This window comes from Rana temporaria, chromosome 2 (genome assembly GCF_905171775.1).
Source record: "Rana temporaria chromosome 2, aRanTem1.1, whole genome shotgun sequence".
NCBI lineage: Eukaryota > Metazoa > Chordata > Amphibia > Anura > Ranidae > Rana > Rana temporaria.
The window spans coordinates 345,469,171-345,483,719 of NC_053490.1; the positions used below are offsets into that span (position 1 = coordinate 345,469,171).

Here is a 14,549-nt window from a genome sequence, read left to right on the forward strand (position 1 = left end):
CTATGGTTCTGTAGTTCTTCAAATATCCAAACCTCTCCCCTGTTACCCATGTAGGACTTCCAAGACGTCCACGTTCTTAGGTATTTTTCTTTTTGATGTTGTTCTGTCAGCACTAACTCTTCTAATTTACTTACTTCCTTCCTTAAAGGGGTTGTAAAGACAAAAATGTTTTCCTCTTAAATTAAAGTCTGACAGTAGCTGATAAAGTAAAAAGTAATGTTTTGCATTATAACTAGTTTGATACCTGTTGAAATCGAGCTGTTTTATTCACCTCCAGCACTCCTGAATCATTATTCTCACTGACTTCCTGGTTTGCGGTGCGCATTCATTCTTGCTACATCACGGCCTAATGAGAACTAAAGTTCCCATTAGGCTTAGCCTCCATGCCTGTGAGGGATAAGAGAGCATCTTCATGCAGGGCTGTAGTCATAGGGAGGGGGTGAGCACATTCTGCTTTCCACCATGCAAAACGGCTCAGATGCTGGTGGAAAGCAAGAAGAGGAGAGACAGGAAATGGCATTTTCAAACCTGGATTACTGTATTTTGGAGGTCAAAAGGAAAAACTAGGTAAGTAATATTTAAATGCTCTAGCTTACAGCAATCAATTGATCTAATAAAAAACGAACCTTTAGTGTTCCTTTAACTTTACCTATCCACATCTCCACTGATGGAGGGATTGGTGACTTCCACTTCTTTGTTATACAGGCCTTTGCCGCGTCTAGGAGGTGGCATATAATTGTTTCCCTATAGGCTTTTTCTGGTATATGGTTAACATGTAGAAGGTAGAATTCTGGATCTTCCGGGATCTCGTATTCTGAGCATAGCTGGAGAACTCCTTTAATCTCTGACCAAAAATTCCTTAACCTAGGGCAATCCCAAAATATGTGTTACATCGTTCCTTTGCTCCCCTGGCACCTCCAACATTTGTCTGATACTTCTGGGAAAATTTTGTTTGCCCTTTCGGGTGTCCTATACCATCTCGTAAATATTTTGTAATTTGTCTCTTGTATTCTCACGCAGGTTGATGTTTCGTGTGCCCGCTTGTATATGCATTGACGTTCCAGGCTGAATGTCTTCTCTAGTTCCCTTTCCCAGTCTTGAACGCACTTCAGATGCTGTCCCCCTGTTTGCATTAATAACTCATAACTTATTGAAAGAGTATGTGATATTGCTTGTTCGTTTCACATTTTCTCAAATCTCGTGAGTAGTTTTTCAAAACTCTCTGGATTCGGTAAGGTGTTCAGGAAGTGTACAATCTGGAGTGCGTTCCAGAATTTTAGTCGAAATAAGTTTTCTGTTTCCATTAGTTCCGCTATTGTTACCCATCTTCCTATGTGGATATACCTCACTACTTGTGTACACTCTCTATTCCTTAAATGCCGGAATGCTCCATCTTCATATCCCAAAGGGGAAGAGGGGATTACCTATCACTGGGTATGGTGGAGATGTCCTGGATCAATACCCATCATAGGTAGAGCTATTGCACACATCCTAACCGTTTTACCCACTATCGGATTTTGTTTTATTTCTTTAGGGAGTGCGTCAAACCCCCACGGTGCTCTTTCTAGGGGTATTTTATATTGTGCCTGTTCAATTTGTACCCATAACTTTTAATCCGAGTGTCTGTTTCAATCTATTAACCTGTTCAGGTGTGCTACGTAGTAATATTTCCGTATATCTGGGACTCCAAGCCCTCCCTGCGGTTTAGTACACATTGTTTCCTTTGTATCCTGGGGTTTCTTATGTGCCCATATGAACTTGAAGATCACTCTAACTTTTCTTAAAATACTTTGATAGTATGTGTATTGGTAGTGTTTGTAGTAAATATAGAATTTTCGGGAGTATGTTCATCTTAATAATATTGCATCTACCCAGCCAGCTATGATAACCCTGGTTCCACTTATCTAATATCCTCTTCACTTTTTGCAATAAGGGTGGGAAATTTAGCTCAAAGATCTTATCCACCTTCCCTGCTAGTTGTGTGCCTAGATATGTCAGTGCTCTATCTGTCCATTTAAATGTAAATTCAAATTTTTGTTTTAGTTGTGTTATCACTGTATGTGGAGCATTTACTCCCATCACTTCTGATTTGTTAAAGTTAATACGTAAATTCGAGAGGGATCCATATCTCTCAAATTCCTTCATTGGTTCCGGGATTGAGATCAGTGGGTTTGTGCGGGTAAAGAACATATCATCTGCATAGGCTGTGATTTTACAATGGTTCTTCCCTATTAATATTCCTGAAATATTAGAATTTTGATGTACCGTACTCAAAAAGGGCTCTAATGACAGGGCGAAGAGGAGTGGGGACAGGGGTCATCCCTGTCTTGTCCCGTTTGAAATCCGAAGAGGCTCCGACAGTATTCCATTTACCCGTACCTTAGCCGTTAGGCCTGAATACATGGAGAATATCCACTTTATTTTATTTCCGAAGCCTCCATGTTTTAAGACTGCCCACATGAAACTCCAATTCACCCTTTCAAACGCCTTCTCTGCGTCTGTGTTCAGGAATATACATTGCGTCTGTGTTGTGTTCGCTATCTGCACCAGGTTAATCGCCTTGATTGTATTATTGCGTGCTTCCCTGGTAGGTACAAATCCCACCTGATCCAGATGTATCCGTTCTGGGATATACTGTTGTACCCTATTTGCTAGGACCTTATCGAAGATCTTCACATCCACGTTTAATAACGAAATTGGTCGGTAGCTCTCACAGAGAGCTAGATCTTTTCCCTCTTTTGGTATCACCGAGATGTGCGCTAGCAAAGTATCTTTACCTAAACTAGCCGATGTCCCTAGGGCATTAAATGATTTAATATATTCTGATATCGAGGGGAGTAGGATTTTATAATATTGACCTGTGAAACCATCTGGTCCCGGGGCTTTCCCCATTTTCCTTGTACTCACTGCTAGTTTAATTTCCTCCTCAGTTATAGCCTCGTCTATCTTCTTTTTATCATCTTCTGAAAGTCTTAGGCCTAGTACACACGAGAGGATCGATCCGCGGAAACGGTCCGGGGGTCCGTTTCCGCGGATAAATCCTCTGGCGGATTTTGATCTCATGGTTGTACGAACCATGAGATCAAAATCCCCACGAAATTCCCTCCGCGGTGACGTGTCGCACCGTCGCCGCGATGATGACGCGGCGACGTGCGCGACGCTGTGATATAAGGACTTCCACGCATGCGTCGAATCATTACGACGCATGCGGGGGATGGATTCGGACGGATTGATCCGGTGAGTCTGTACAGACCAGCGGATCAATCCGTTGGACTGGATTCCAGCGGATCGATTTCTTAGCATGTTAAGAAATTTTGATCCGCTGGAAATCCATCGGGCCGAAAAATATCCGCGGATAAATATCCGCTGGATTGTACACACCAGGGGATCTATCCGCTGAAACCAGTCCGCGGATAAATTCCAGCGGGTGGATCCTCTCGTGTGTACCGGGCCTTAGTATTGCTGATTCTGTTAAGTACTGATCGATTTGTTCTCTATTCAGGGTCTTACTCTGAATGTTGATACTCTGATCTAGTGCAGGATCTCGAGCGACCATTTACCGAGGACGAACTGGCGCTGGCAATAACCTCCCCCAAACCTAACAAAATTCCAGGTCCGGACGGATACTCCACCCCTTTCTATAAATCCTTCCGTGATTCCCTTACACCACTTCTTATAAAGATGTATAATAACCTCTCTAGGAACTCACCTTTCCCGAGACAGGCTCTGGAAGCCCATATATCATAGTTCTTTCGCCCCATTTTTCTCACCAACATTGACATTTGCTTATACTCAAAACTACTGGCCAATCGCCTCCTGTCAGCGATTCCCAACCGAATACACCTTGACCAGGTGGGGTTCACCCCAAAGAGGGAGGCCAGGGATAACATCCTTAAAACCATTTTCCTGATGGAATATGCCCAAAAATGCAGAATCCCAGCTTGCTTGATCTCGGTCGACGCTGAAAAAGCATTCGACCGGGTTCATTGGCAATTTCTGGAGAGAACGCTTCAACAAGTGGGCCTAGGACCCAACATGCTATGCAAGATCTTGGCTCTCTATGACCAGGGCTGTGGAGTCGGAGTCGGGGGAAATTTTGGGTACCTGGAGTCGGAGTCGGCAAACAATGCACCGACTCCGACTCCTACTAAATTTAGATTGGAATTAAAAAATAAAAAAAAAGCAAGTTTAAATGTCCCAATTCACAAAAAGTTATAATTAATGACTTCTCTACTGTAAGAATAAAGACCAATGCATGCAGTGCCTCACGTAACCGCAAAACGAACACGTTAAGTGACCGTGAAGAAGCATGCTTTTCATGTGCTTCACTATATGGCACGCAACGCACAATTAGGAGCTGCAATACTTATACTTTCCATAGTGTTGTGTTCTGCTTTTACAGGGAACGCATGTTAGAGAACCAGTAAGTGTCCAAATAAAAAAATTCCAACAGGAGTTTTATAAAGCACTAAAAGAAGTTGAAAAGTATGATCGCTCATCAAAACTTACTGTTGAAGAAGCCATCCTTGTTTATCCAGAGATCGTTAGTGATGTGGCCAGAATAGTTACTGCAATGCCACCCACCCAAGTCAGTGTCGAAAGATTATTTTCAGCCCTAAAAATAATAAAGTCTGACTTAAGAGCCTCTATGAAAGAGGATCTGGCAGAGGCAACTCTCTTCCTTAGAACTCTACATTGAATTGATTTGCATTTGCTAAGCCTAGAACTACATTTCAAGATTAATATAAACCATTTCTAGGTTTTGCAGATTTTGTTTTTGGTTCATTATAGATAAGCTTTGTTTTTGTTCTAAAACAACCAAATACTGTGGTTTGTATTTTTGAACTGGTAAAGATCCTGTTCCTGATGTTTATGCCTGCTGCTACTATCCAGTCACTTGATTGTTTTCATTGTGTTTGTCTTTTGCTTAAACTGTGCAATACAGTAGACTGTTGGCTTCCCAGCCAGTAGTCCTGTGGTAGGTTGCGTTTCTTTCCCTCAAGGAATGTATAAAATACATTCGCATATTAATACAGAGGAGTCGGAGAGTCGGAGTCGGAAGTACATAAAACTGAGGAGTCGGAACATTTATCTACCGACTCCACAGCCCTGTCTGTGACAACCCTACAGCAAGGATCCGATCTAATGGCCTCCTTTCTGACCCAATATGGATTCGTAACGGAACCTGCCAGGGATGTCCCTTTTGCCATTGTTATACATACTCACATTTGGCTACGGCCTTCCGGCACGACTCCAATATTGAGGGTATTTCTATTGGCCATCATCCATATAAATTGTCCCTATATGCGGACGACCTCTTATTATACGTTACTAAGCCCCACACATCTATACCAGCCATTATCGAGGCATTCACAGCAGGGCTGTGGAGTCGGAGTCGGGGGAAATTTGGGGTACCTGGAGTCGGCAAACAATGCACCGACTCCGACTCCTACTAAATTTAGATTGGAATTAAAAAAAAAAAACAAGTTTAAATGTCCCAATTCACAAAAAGTTATAATTAATGACTTCTCTACTGTAAGAATAAAGACCAATGCATGCAGTGCCTCACGTATCTGGCAGAGGCAATTCTCTTCCTTAGAACTCTACATTGAATGAATTGATTTGCATTTGCTAAGCCTATAACTACATTTCAAGATTAATATAAACCATTTCTAGGTTTTACAGATTTTGTTTTTGGTTCATTATAGATGAGCTTTGTTTTTGTTCTAAAACAACCAAATAATGTGGTTTGTATTTTTGAACTGGTAAAGATCCTGTTCCTGATGTTTATGCCTGCTGCTACTATCCAGACACTTGATTGATTAATAAAAAAAAAAATAATAAAACTTTGTTTTTCATTGGCCCGAATTCAGAGAGCAATTGCGCCTGCGTAACCATAGTTACGCAGCGCAATTGCTGACTTGCTCCGGCGTTACGAATGCTCCTGATTCAGGAACATCGTAACGCCGACTGCAGCCTAAAATCTGCGTGGCATAAGGCTCTTATGCCACGCATATTTTAGGCTGCATTCTTGCGATGACCGCTAGGGGGCGCTCCCATTGTGCTCAGTGTATAGTATGCAAAATGCATACTAACACCGATTCACAATGTTGCGCGAGCCCTGCGTACGCAAGTTACGTTGTTTCCGTATGGCGTGTTTAGCGTAAGGCTGCCCCTTCTAATAGTAGGGGCAGCCAATGCTAAAGGATACCCGTCGTTCCCGCGTCGCGATATTTGAAATCTACGTTGTTTGCGTAAGTGATTCGCTGGATGCCATTCACGTTCACTTGGAAGCAAATGACGTCCTTGCGACGTCATTTGCCGCAATGCACGTCGGGAAAGTTTCCCGACGGAGCATGCGCTCTACGCTCGGCGCGGGAGCGCGCCTAATTTAAATGATTCCCGCCCCCTACGGGATCATTTAAATTGCGTGCTCTAGCGCCGGGCAATTTTGCCGGCGCGCCCGCACAATTCACGGAACTTCTGCTCCGTGAATCAAGGGCAGCAGAGCAAATTTGCGGGGGCGCAGGGCAAAATCGTTGCCCTGCGCCTCCGCAAAAAAAACGCAAATCTCTTTGAATCCGGGCCAGTGTGTTTGTCTTTTGCTTAAACTGTGCAATACAGTAGACTGTTGGTTTCCCAGCCAGTAGTCCTGTGGTAGGTTGCGTTTCTTTCCCTCAAGGAATGTATAAAATACATTCGCATATTAATACAGAGGAGTCGGGGAGTCGGAGTCGGAAGTACATAAAACTGAGGAGTCGGAACATTTATCTACCGACTCCACAGCCCTGATTCACAGAGTTTGGACTGGCTAGTAATTTTAAAGTAAATTACAATAAAACTGAGGCTCATAACATCTCCCTACCCAAACCTACAGTAACCCAGGTTCAATCCCCATTTAAATTTAAATGGCAGCAAAAAGCTGTCAAGTATCTTGGAATCCAAATCCCTACCTGTCTACCCACTCTGACAGATATAAACTATATGCCCCTAATAAGAACGTTGCGAACGTGCCTCGAATCTTATGATAAACCGAACATCTCCTTGTTTGGTCGAATGAACGTCGTCAAAATGGACATCCTACCCAAAGTTTTATACGTCTTTCAGGCAATTCCTAATTCACCTCCTCGTGGCTTCTTCCAGTCGATCAACAGGGCTATTCGGGACTTCATATGGCGACATGGGGAAGTCCAGGATCGGCTTTAACGTTTTAACTTTACCTAAAAGTAGAGGGGGTTTTGCCCTCCCTGACCTACGGCTGTACTTTCACGCTGCATCGTTGATCAGAATAGTCGATTGGTACCACGGATCCTCCACTAAATTATGGACGTCATTAGAAAATGACCGAATATCTCCCGACCTCGCATCCCTTCCATGGACACACCCGACACACAGACCTCCTACAGACCTATTAACCCTTGTGACTTCCACTACACTGCGAATTTGGGACAACTACCTCCACAAAGGTTTATTATCCTCGAGACCCAGCCCCTTGACTCCATTATTTGAGATCAACTCTTTTCTCCGACTTGTGCTAAATCTAAATTTCTTATGTGGCAAAAAGCAGAGGCTCCTCTGTTGAGTCATACACTTCGCGCTGGACAACCAATTCCCCTACCAGACATGCTCTCTTCCTGCCACAACCCTTCTATTGCTTGGCTTGAACACACTCAATTAACACACTTTATGCACAAAATACCAAACGTCGACAATATGACTAGACCACAGACAGCTTTTGAGTCATTGCTATCCCAGTCGGACAGACCAGAGCATTCGCTATCCCTGATATATCAATTACTGATTCAGGTCTTCTATCCAAACTCGCCGTCATTCCTGTCAAAATGGGAAAGGGAGATGAATTCGTCCCCTGAGAATATGGAGTGGGGCAAAACGCTGGCGCTCCGTTTTAAATTATCTATCTCATGCCCAAGAACGGAATTACCGTATTTTCTCCAGGTGGTATCGCTGCCCCACTATTCTACATAAGTTTGATCCTAATGTCTCTGACGTATGTTGGAGATGTTTGCAGGCCCCAGGGAACATGACACACATTTGGGGTACGTGCCCACGTGTCGCCCCCTTTTGGGACAAGGTTCTCAAGCTATATGACAAACTTGTAGGTGACAAATATCCCAAATGAACCCCGTATAACAGTCCTATCTATGATTTCGGGGTCATACAAACAAATTAAGAAGAGCGTAATCCACCATTTGCTGACGGCTGCACGTTCAGTTATTGCCAAAGCGTGGCGTCAACCTGTGATCCCCTCTCTGGCTGGAATAGGGAAAACCCAATCACAGGAGTGAATAAAGGTCGGACTTTGTTTTTGGTATTCAACACTGGCTGTTACCCTGGGGCACACGCATACCTTATCCAACCACAGAGCGTTGGGCTATCTGGATTCTACTGTCCCTTTTGTGTTGAGTGCTCAAACTATGTTTGGATCTCCACTGCATTTGTGCCTATATCTGACTTGACGATAATCTGCCCCAGCTTTAATTCCTCCACAGGATTGCTTAGAACGGGGTTCTTTCTCTTGCTGATTCCTTGGCAAAAACCCCTGCAACCCTATCTTGGTTTTCCATTTGATTACTCAATCCTTGACACTATGGGATTATCACCATAGATGTAATTAACCTGGACTTTGGATAATCAATTTCTTTGATACTTTTGGAAGTGACATTACATCGACTCTCTGATATCTCGGCATTTATTGTGAAATGCCCGGAGTAGTCTGGATGAATACACTGGCCACGATGTACTAGATTATGAAACAATGTCTATATATTGTCAAAAATTCCTGCTTGTCTCGTCCTGAAAAATCCCAACGGCGAAACGCGCAGGCGACTTAAAAGGATTTGTCTATCACTAATGAATTATTAATCTAGATGGTTCTATTTTATTTATTATTCCTTTATTGCTATATTTTTTGTATCTCTGTATTTTTCTATTTTTGTAATAAATAATTATTTTTATATATAATTCCGCCTTGCCTCAAAGTCCGACCTTTATTCACTCCTGTGATTGGGTTTTTCCTATTCTTACCATATACGGATGTGGCTAATGTGAGTGCTCTTCCTTTTGTATCGTGTCCCACCCTTCCCTTTCCTTGCCCTCTGCCCTTCCCCCCTCCTTGTGTTTTTGTTTCTCCTTCCCCCCTTCTCCCCACATCCTTATTTGAACCCCTCTCTGGCTTATTGGGCATGTGAAATGGACAGGATCGAACATATTGAAAGAGGAGGTTAGCGTGGGATACCGATAAGAGTGAGGAACACACTATTACGTGGACCGTTTGGTTACACTTCCGGTTCTCTACTGATTTTGAATCTTTTCAGCTCCTACTGCTTCCCCAGTGCCCTCTCATGAGTAGCGTGATGTCCCTTCTTCCTACTTTCCAATTTTTTTTTTCCCTCCCTCCTCCGATTTACCGCATGTTCAGGCCATATGTGTTGTTGTTTTTTGGTCATTGTTTACAGTGGTCTAATGCTTTGGTTTATTTCACTTATTTCTATGTTCATTATGGTAACTTACCTGACTATGCATATGTGATACATGTTCTTTTGGTGTCCTTCCAATCCTAATGTGGACTTGTACACTCAATGGGCAGATATTATTCCTGACCTTTGTTTAGTCTAAATGTTTTACAATTGCCTGTAACTCAATAAAAAAGATTCAACATAAATAACAAACCTGTTATGCTTACCTGCTCTGTGCAGCCAGAGCCTCATTTTCTGGGGTCCCCCAGTGGTGCTCCTGGCACCTCCTCTTCATCAAGTGCTCAACACAGAGCCACTTTCCATGGGGGCTTTTGTGCAGGCATGCTCCCGAGTCCTGCTGCTGTGTCCATTGACACAGACCGCAGGACTTTGCCGGAGGACGGGGCCATAGAATGCATTAAAGAGGAGTTCCAGCCTTTTTTGATGTTTATTAAAAGTCAGCAGCTACAAAAAGCATAGCTGCTGGCTTTTAACCACTTAAGACCCGGACCTGTATGCAGGTAAAGGACCTGGCCAGTTTTTGCGATTCGGCACTGCGTCACTTTAACTGACAATTGTGCGGTGTGGCTTCCAAAAAAAATTGGCGTCCTTTTTTTCCCCACAAATAGAGCTTTCTTTTGGTGGTATTTGATCACCTCTGCGGGTTTTTTTTTGCGCTATAAACAAAAATAGAGCGACAATTTTGAAAAATATGCAATATTTTTTAATTTTTGCTATAATAAATATCCCTCAAAAAGATATAAAAAAACATATTTTTCCTCAGTTTAGGCCGATACGTATTCTTCTACCTATTTTTGTTAAAAAAAAATCGCAATAAGCGTTTATCGATTGGTTTGCGCAAAATGTATAGCGTTTACAAAATAGGAGATAGTTTTATTGCATTTTTATTTTTTTACTACTAATGGCGGCGATCAGCGATTTTTTTTTTTTTTTTTTTTTTTTTTTTTGTGACTGCGACATTATGGCGGACACATCGGACAATTTTGATAAATTTTTGGGACCATTGTCATTTTCACAGCAAAAAATGCTATAAAAATGCATTGTTTACTGTGGAAATGACAGTGCAGTTTAGGAGTTAACCACTAGGGGGTGCTGTAGGGGTTATGTGTGACCTCATATGTTTTTCTAACTGTAGGGGGGCGGGGCTGGACGTGTGACGTCATTGATTGTGTTTCCCTATATTAGGGAACACACGATCAATGAAGCTGCCACTGTGAAAAACGGGGAAGCTGTGTTTACACACAGCTCTCCCCGTTCTTCAGCTCCGGGGACCGATCGCGGGACTCCAGTGGCGATCGGGTCTGCGGTCACGGCTGGGCACTTAGAGGCACTTAAAGAGTGCTTGTGCCCAGCCGTGCCATTCTGCCGACATATATCTGCAGGAGGCGGTCCTTAAGTGGTTAATAAACATACACTTACCTGCTCAACTGTCCAGCGACGCAACGCACGGAGCTCCATGCCCCCATCCTAACTGTGGGCCCCCGGCCATGACAGCTTTCGGATTCACGGCCCGATGCTCACTGCGCATGCGGCGCTGCACTACGTGATTGGACAGGCGATCGTCTACAGGGAGGGGCCACCAAAAGGCGATATGACGTATGGCCTTAGCGGTCCCTGGGCAGAAGGAGGAAGTGGGACAGGAAGTCTCACTCCTCCTGAAGCCCCCACCCCCCCCAAAAAAAATTACATTCCAAATGTGGCATGTAAGGGGGTGAGGAGTGGATTAAGCGGAAGTTCTACTTTTGGGTGAAACTCCGCTTTAAAGTGAAAAACCTCAATTAATTGACCCTTGTGTGTTGAATACATCAGGTATGTTACTGATTGAAAGCTAAACAAAAACAATTATGGCTGGATTTAGACAGCAGATGAAATTGGTGTGCAAGCAACATATAAAAATCCCCAAAAAAACTGTTTGTGTTTAATTTTTTTTTTTTTTAACCCCTAGAATCCTTTGGACAGAACTACCCAGAGGTGAGCATAAATTTTCTTTGCATGTTCCACATATATGTCTTTTATCTTTCAGATATTCTTTATCTTTGTACAGTTTGGAATAAGTTGCATCTTTCCAAGAGATGGAACAAAAGTATGAATACCAAAGGGCTGCAAAGTAAAGGAAGTGGCAAGGTTGTGGCAAACTAGCAATAATATACATTGGGAGAAATGCATCTAACCTTTAGCACCAATGCGTGGCAACCAGTAAGCTTCTATCTTCAGCTTTGAGCTGCTGACAAAATGTGCCGCGGCATGGTCTCCCAGAAGTGGGGAAGGATAAATGTCAAAGGCTCCCCCCGAAAGGTGCCAAATGTGGCATCAGAGGGGGGGCTGAGGCAAATGAGCGGAAGTTCCACTTTTTTGTGTGGAACTCTGCTTGAACACTAAAAGAAACTGAGCCAACTTCACAAAGACATGCTCTGGTTGCACAGTAAGATTGGCTATTATCTTAAAGCGGAGGTTCACCCTCAAAATTTACTTTCCAGCATCCTTAAAGCGGAAGTAAACCCATCAATTTAACAGTTTGAAAAAGCAGTTACATTCCTGGCATGCCGGGAATGCTAACTGTCACATTGGTTGTGCTCTCAACCAAACTGTCAAACCATCCAATGGCTGGTGTCATAACTGATCACATGTGCAGCATCATGGCAGTTGAAGATTAAACAGAGGCCAATACGCACCTTAGCAGCCGTCAATCAACTCCTCTTCGCTTAGAAAGCCCATTCCCCGCAGGATTCACCGCTCGGAGCCGGAAAACAAGGGCTCATATAACGATAAGTTCAAGTAAAAAAAAAAAAAAGAACAGCATACTGCAGATGTTAGCAGTATGCTACAGCTAATGTCAAAAAGTGGATTTTTGGGTGAACCTCCGCTTTAAGCCCTGTACACAGGCTGAATATTGGCCAAAATCAGTTGGTACAGTAGAAACCGACATTCGGCCCATATGTACAGGTCCTTTTCCAACAGAAGCTGATCTCATGGCCAGCTTTTGTCGGATGTGCATGTTTGAAAACCAACAGTCAACCGACATCCTATCAGCCAGTTGCTGCGAGCATTAGAGCGATCCCCATGTCAAGACACAATAGCTCAGTGGGGAGATCTATGTACTAATATCGCACCATTAGTACAGCAAGCTTCTCCTGAGCTCCCCAGTTTTTTTTTTCGTTCAGCCCACTGTGTTGAACGAAAAAAAACTTGCTGTGTGAACCAGGCTTTAGATCTCATTAATATGTTCCAAATGGCCACGGAATCGCAAGTATACCATGAATACCTGCAGCCGGGATCCCAGGTGTTCCAATTATTGTCAGCTGCTCAGCCTGTATACCTGAGTGATGGGCTGAAAAGAGCCAAGGCTGTAAACTGCTGTTAGCAGGTAACTACTTAATGTGCAGATACATGTTGTTAGGGACACATTTGCAACCCTGAATGCAGAGAGATTTTGTCCAAGGACAAAAATGTATCCCTACCTGCAGGTAACCACTGGATCTGCTTATACATGTGGAAACATGATTTATAAGGAAACCTTTCAGTAAAGAAAGAAAAGCATAACATGAAAGTACCATCATCCTATCATAATTTGAATAGAGGTAAGATTTATCTGGGACCCCAGAGACCCAGAAAAAACAAAGGAAATGGGCAAGGGCTATTGGACTATGTCGGTACTTAGGTAAATCAGTTATCAATAGAGTATGATCGAGGTAAAAAAGTTCAATTTATTAAAACATAAACCTAACATAAATAACTTGAGAAATGCACAGTGTTTTAAAATTACAGAGATGGTAGTGTAGAACAATTGATTATACGACCAGCCAACACCTAATGAAGATGGTATAACGGGCCCTAGTTTGCGGGCAACGATCAGGCGGAGGCGGTCATATAGATCAGGCTCTCAACTAGTTTCGCTACTCAAAGGTAGCTTCGTCAAGAGATTTGGGTCTGTGAATACAGATTCACTCCTCCAGAGGAGCCTAGGCCCCACGTAGAGACAAAGTCTCACGTAGGTTGTGGATGGTGGAAACACCCCCAGCAAGATGAGGATCTGTATTGTCTGTATATAATATCAAAAAACGTAAGTGCCCTGGGACCTAATTAGTAGTGGGCGAGGACCAACCAAAGGAGCCACCAAGAAAAACAATTCTGGGAGAGCCCAGTTAAGGGATGCCAGCAATGGAGGTAGAAAGTTAGGACCACTTGAATGGGTAGATCAAGCAGCGTGTCCCAGGGCCGGGTGTGTCTCTACGTGGGGCCTAGGCTCCTCCGAGGAGTGAATCTGTATTCACAGACCCAAATCTCCTGACGAAGCTACCTTTGAGTAGCAAAACTAGTTGAGAGCCTGATCTATATGACCCCCTCCGCCTGATCGTTGCCCGCAAACTAGGGCCCGTTATACCATCTTCATTAGGTGTTGGCTGTTCGTATAATCAATTGTTCTACACTACCATCTCTGTAATTTTAAAACACTGTGTATTTCTCAAGTTATTTATGTTATGTTTTAATACATTTAACTTTTTTACCTCTATCATACTCTATTGATAACTGATTAACCTAAGTACCGACATAGTGCAATAGCCCTTGCCCATTTCCCTTGGTTTTTCTGGGTCTCTGGGGTCCCAGATAAATCTTACCTCTATTCAAACATGTGGAAACATGTTTACAGCAGCAGACAGCCTTGGTGGTTTTTAGCTTGTCACTCTGGTGTACAGGCTAAGCAGGTATTGGAACATCTGAGATCCCAGGCACAGGTCATTTGCAGTATACTTGCCGCACCATGGTCATGTAGGATGTATGAATGAGACCCAAGACTGGATTTTAGCTAACTTTGCTGTGCAACCTGAGCAGGTGCAAGGGGCAACTGTGATGGACCCTGGTACTCAAGAGGAGTATGTCCATCGTATGCGCTTCCCTTGCCCGGTAACAGAACAATGTAAGATCCCGTAGCCCTCCCAGTTACTAATCTGGACAGTGTAGGGTGGTGAAAAACACAAAACTGTTTATTATTGAAAACTCGCAGAGAATTGATATACCACACAAAATGTAATAAAACGTTGATTATATTATCTC

The 14,549-nt window shown here is 43.2% G+C and overlaps 1 protein-coding gene across 2 annotated transcripts in view; it reads left to right on the top strand.

The window, feature by feature from the left end:
• RBBP5 (RB binding protein 5, histone lysine methyltransferase complex subunit) overlaps positions 1-14,549 on the top strand; it is a 144,662-nt gene that overhangs the window by 22,361 nt on the left and 107,752 nt on the right. For both annotated transcript variants that reach the window (XM_040337560.1, XM_040337561.1), the window contains exon 2: positions 11,443-11,468. In XM_040337560.1, the coding sequence (XP_040193494.1) occupies positions 11,443-11,468 (26 nt within the window). The remainder of the gene's footprint in view (positions 1-11,442; positions 11,469-14,549) is intronic.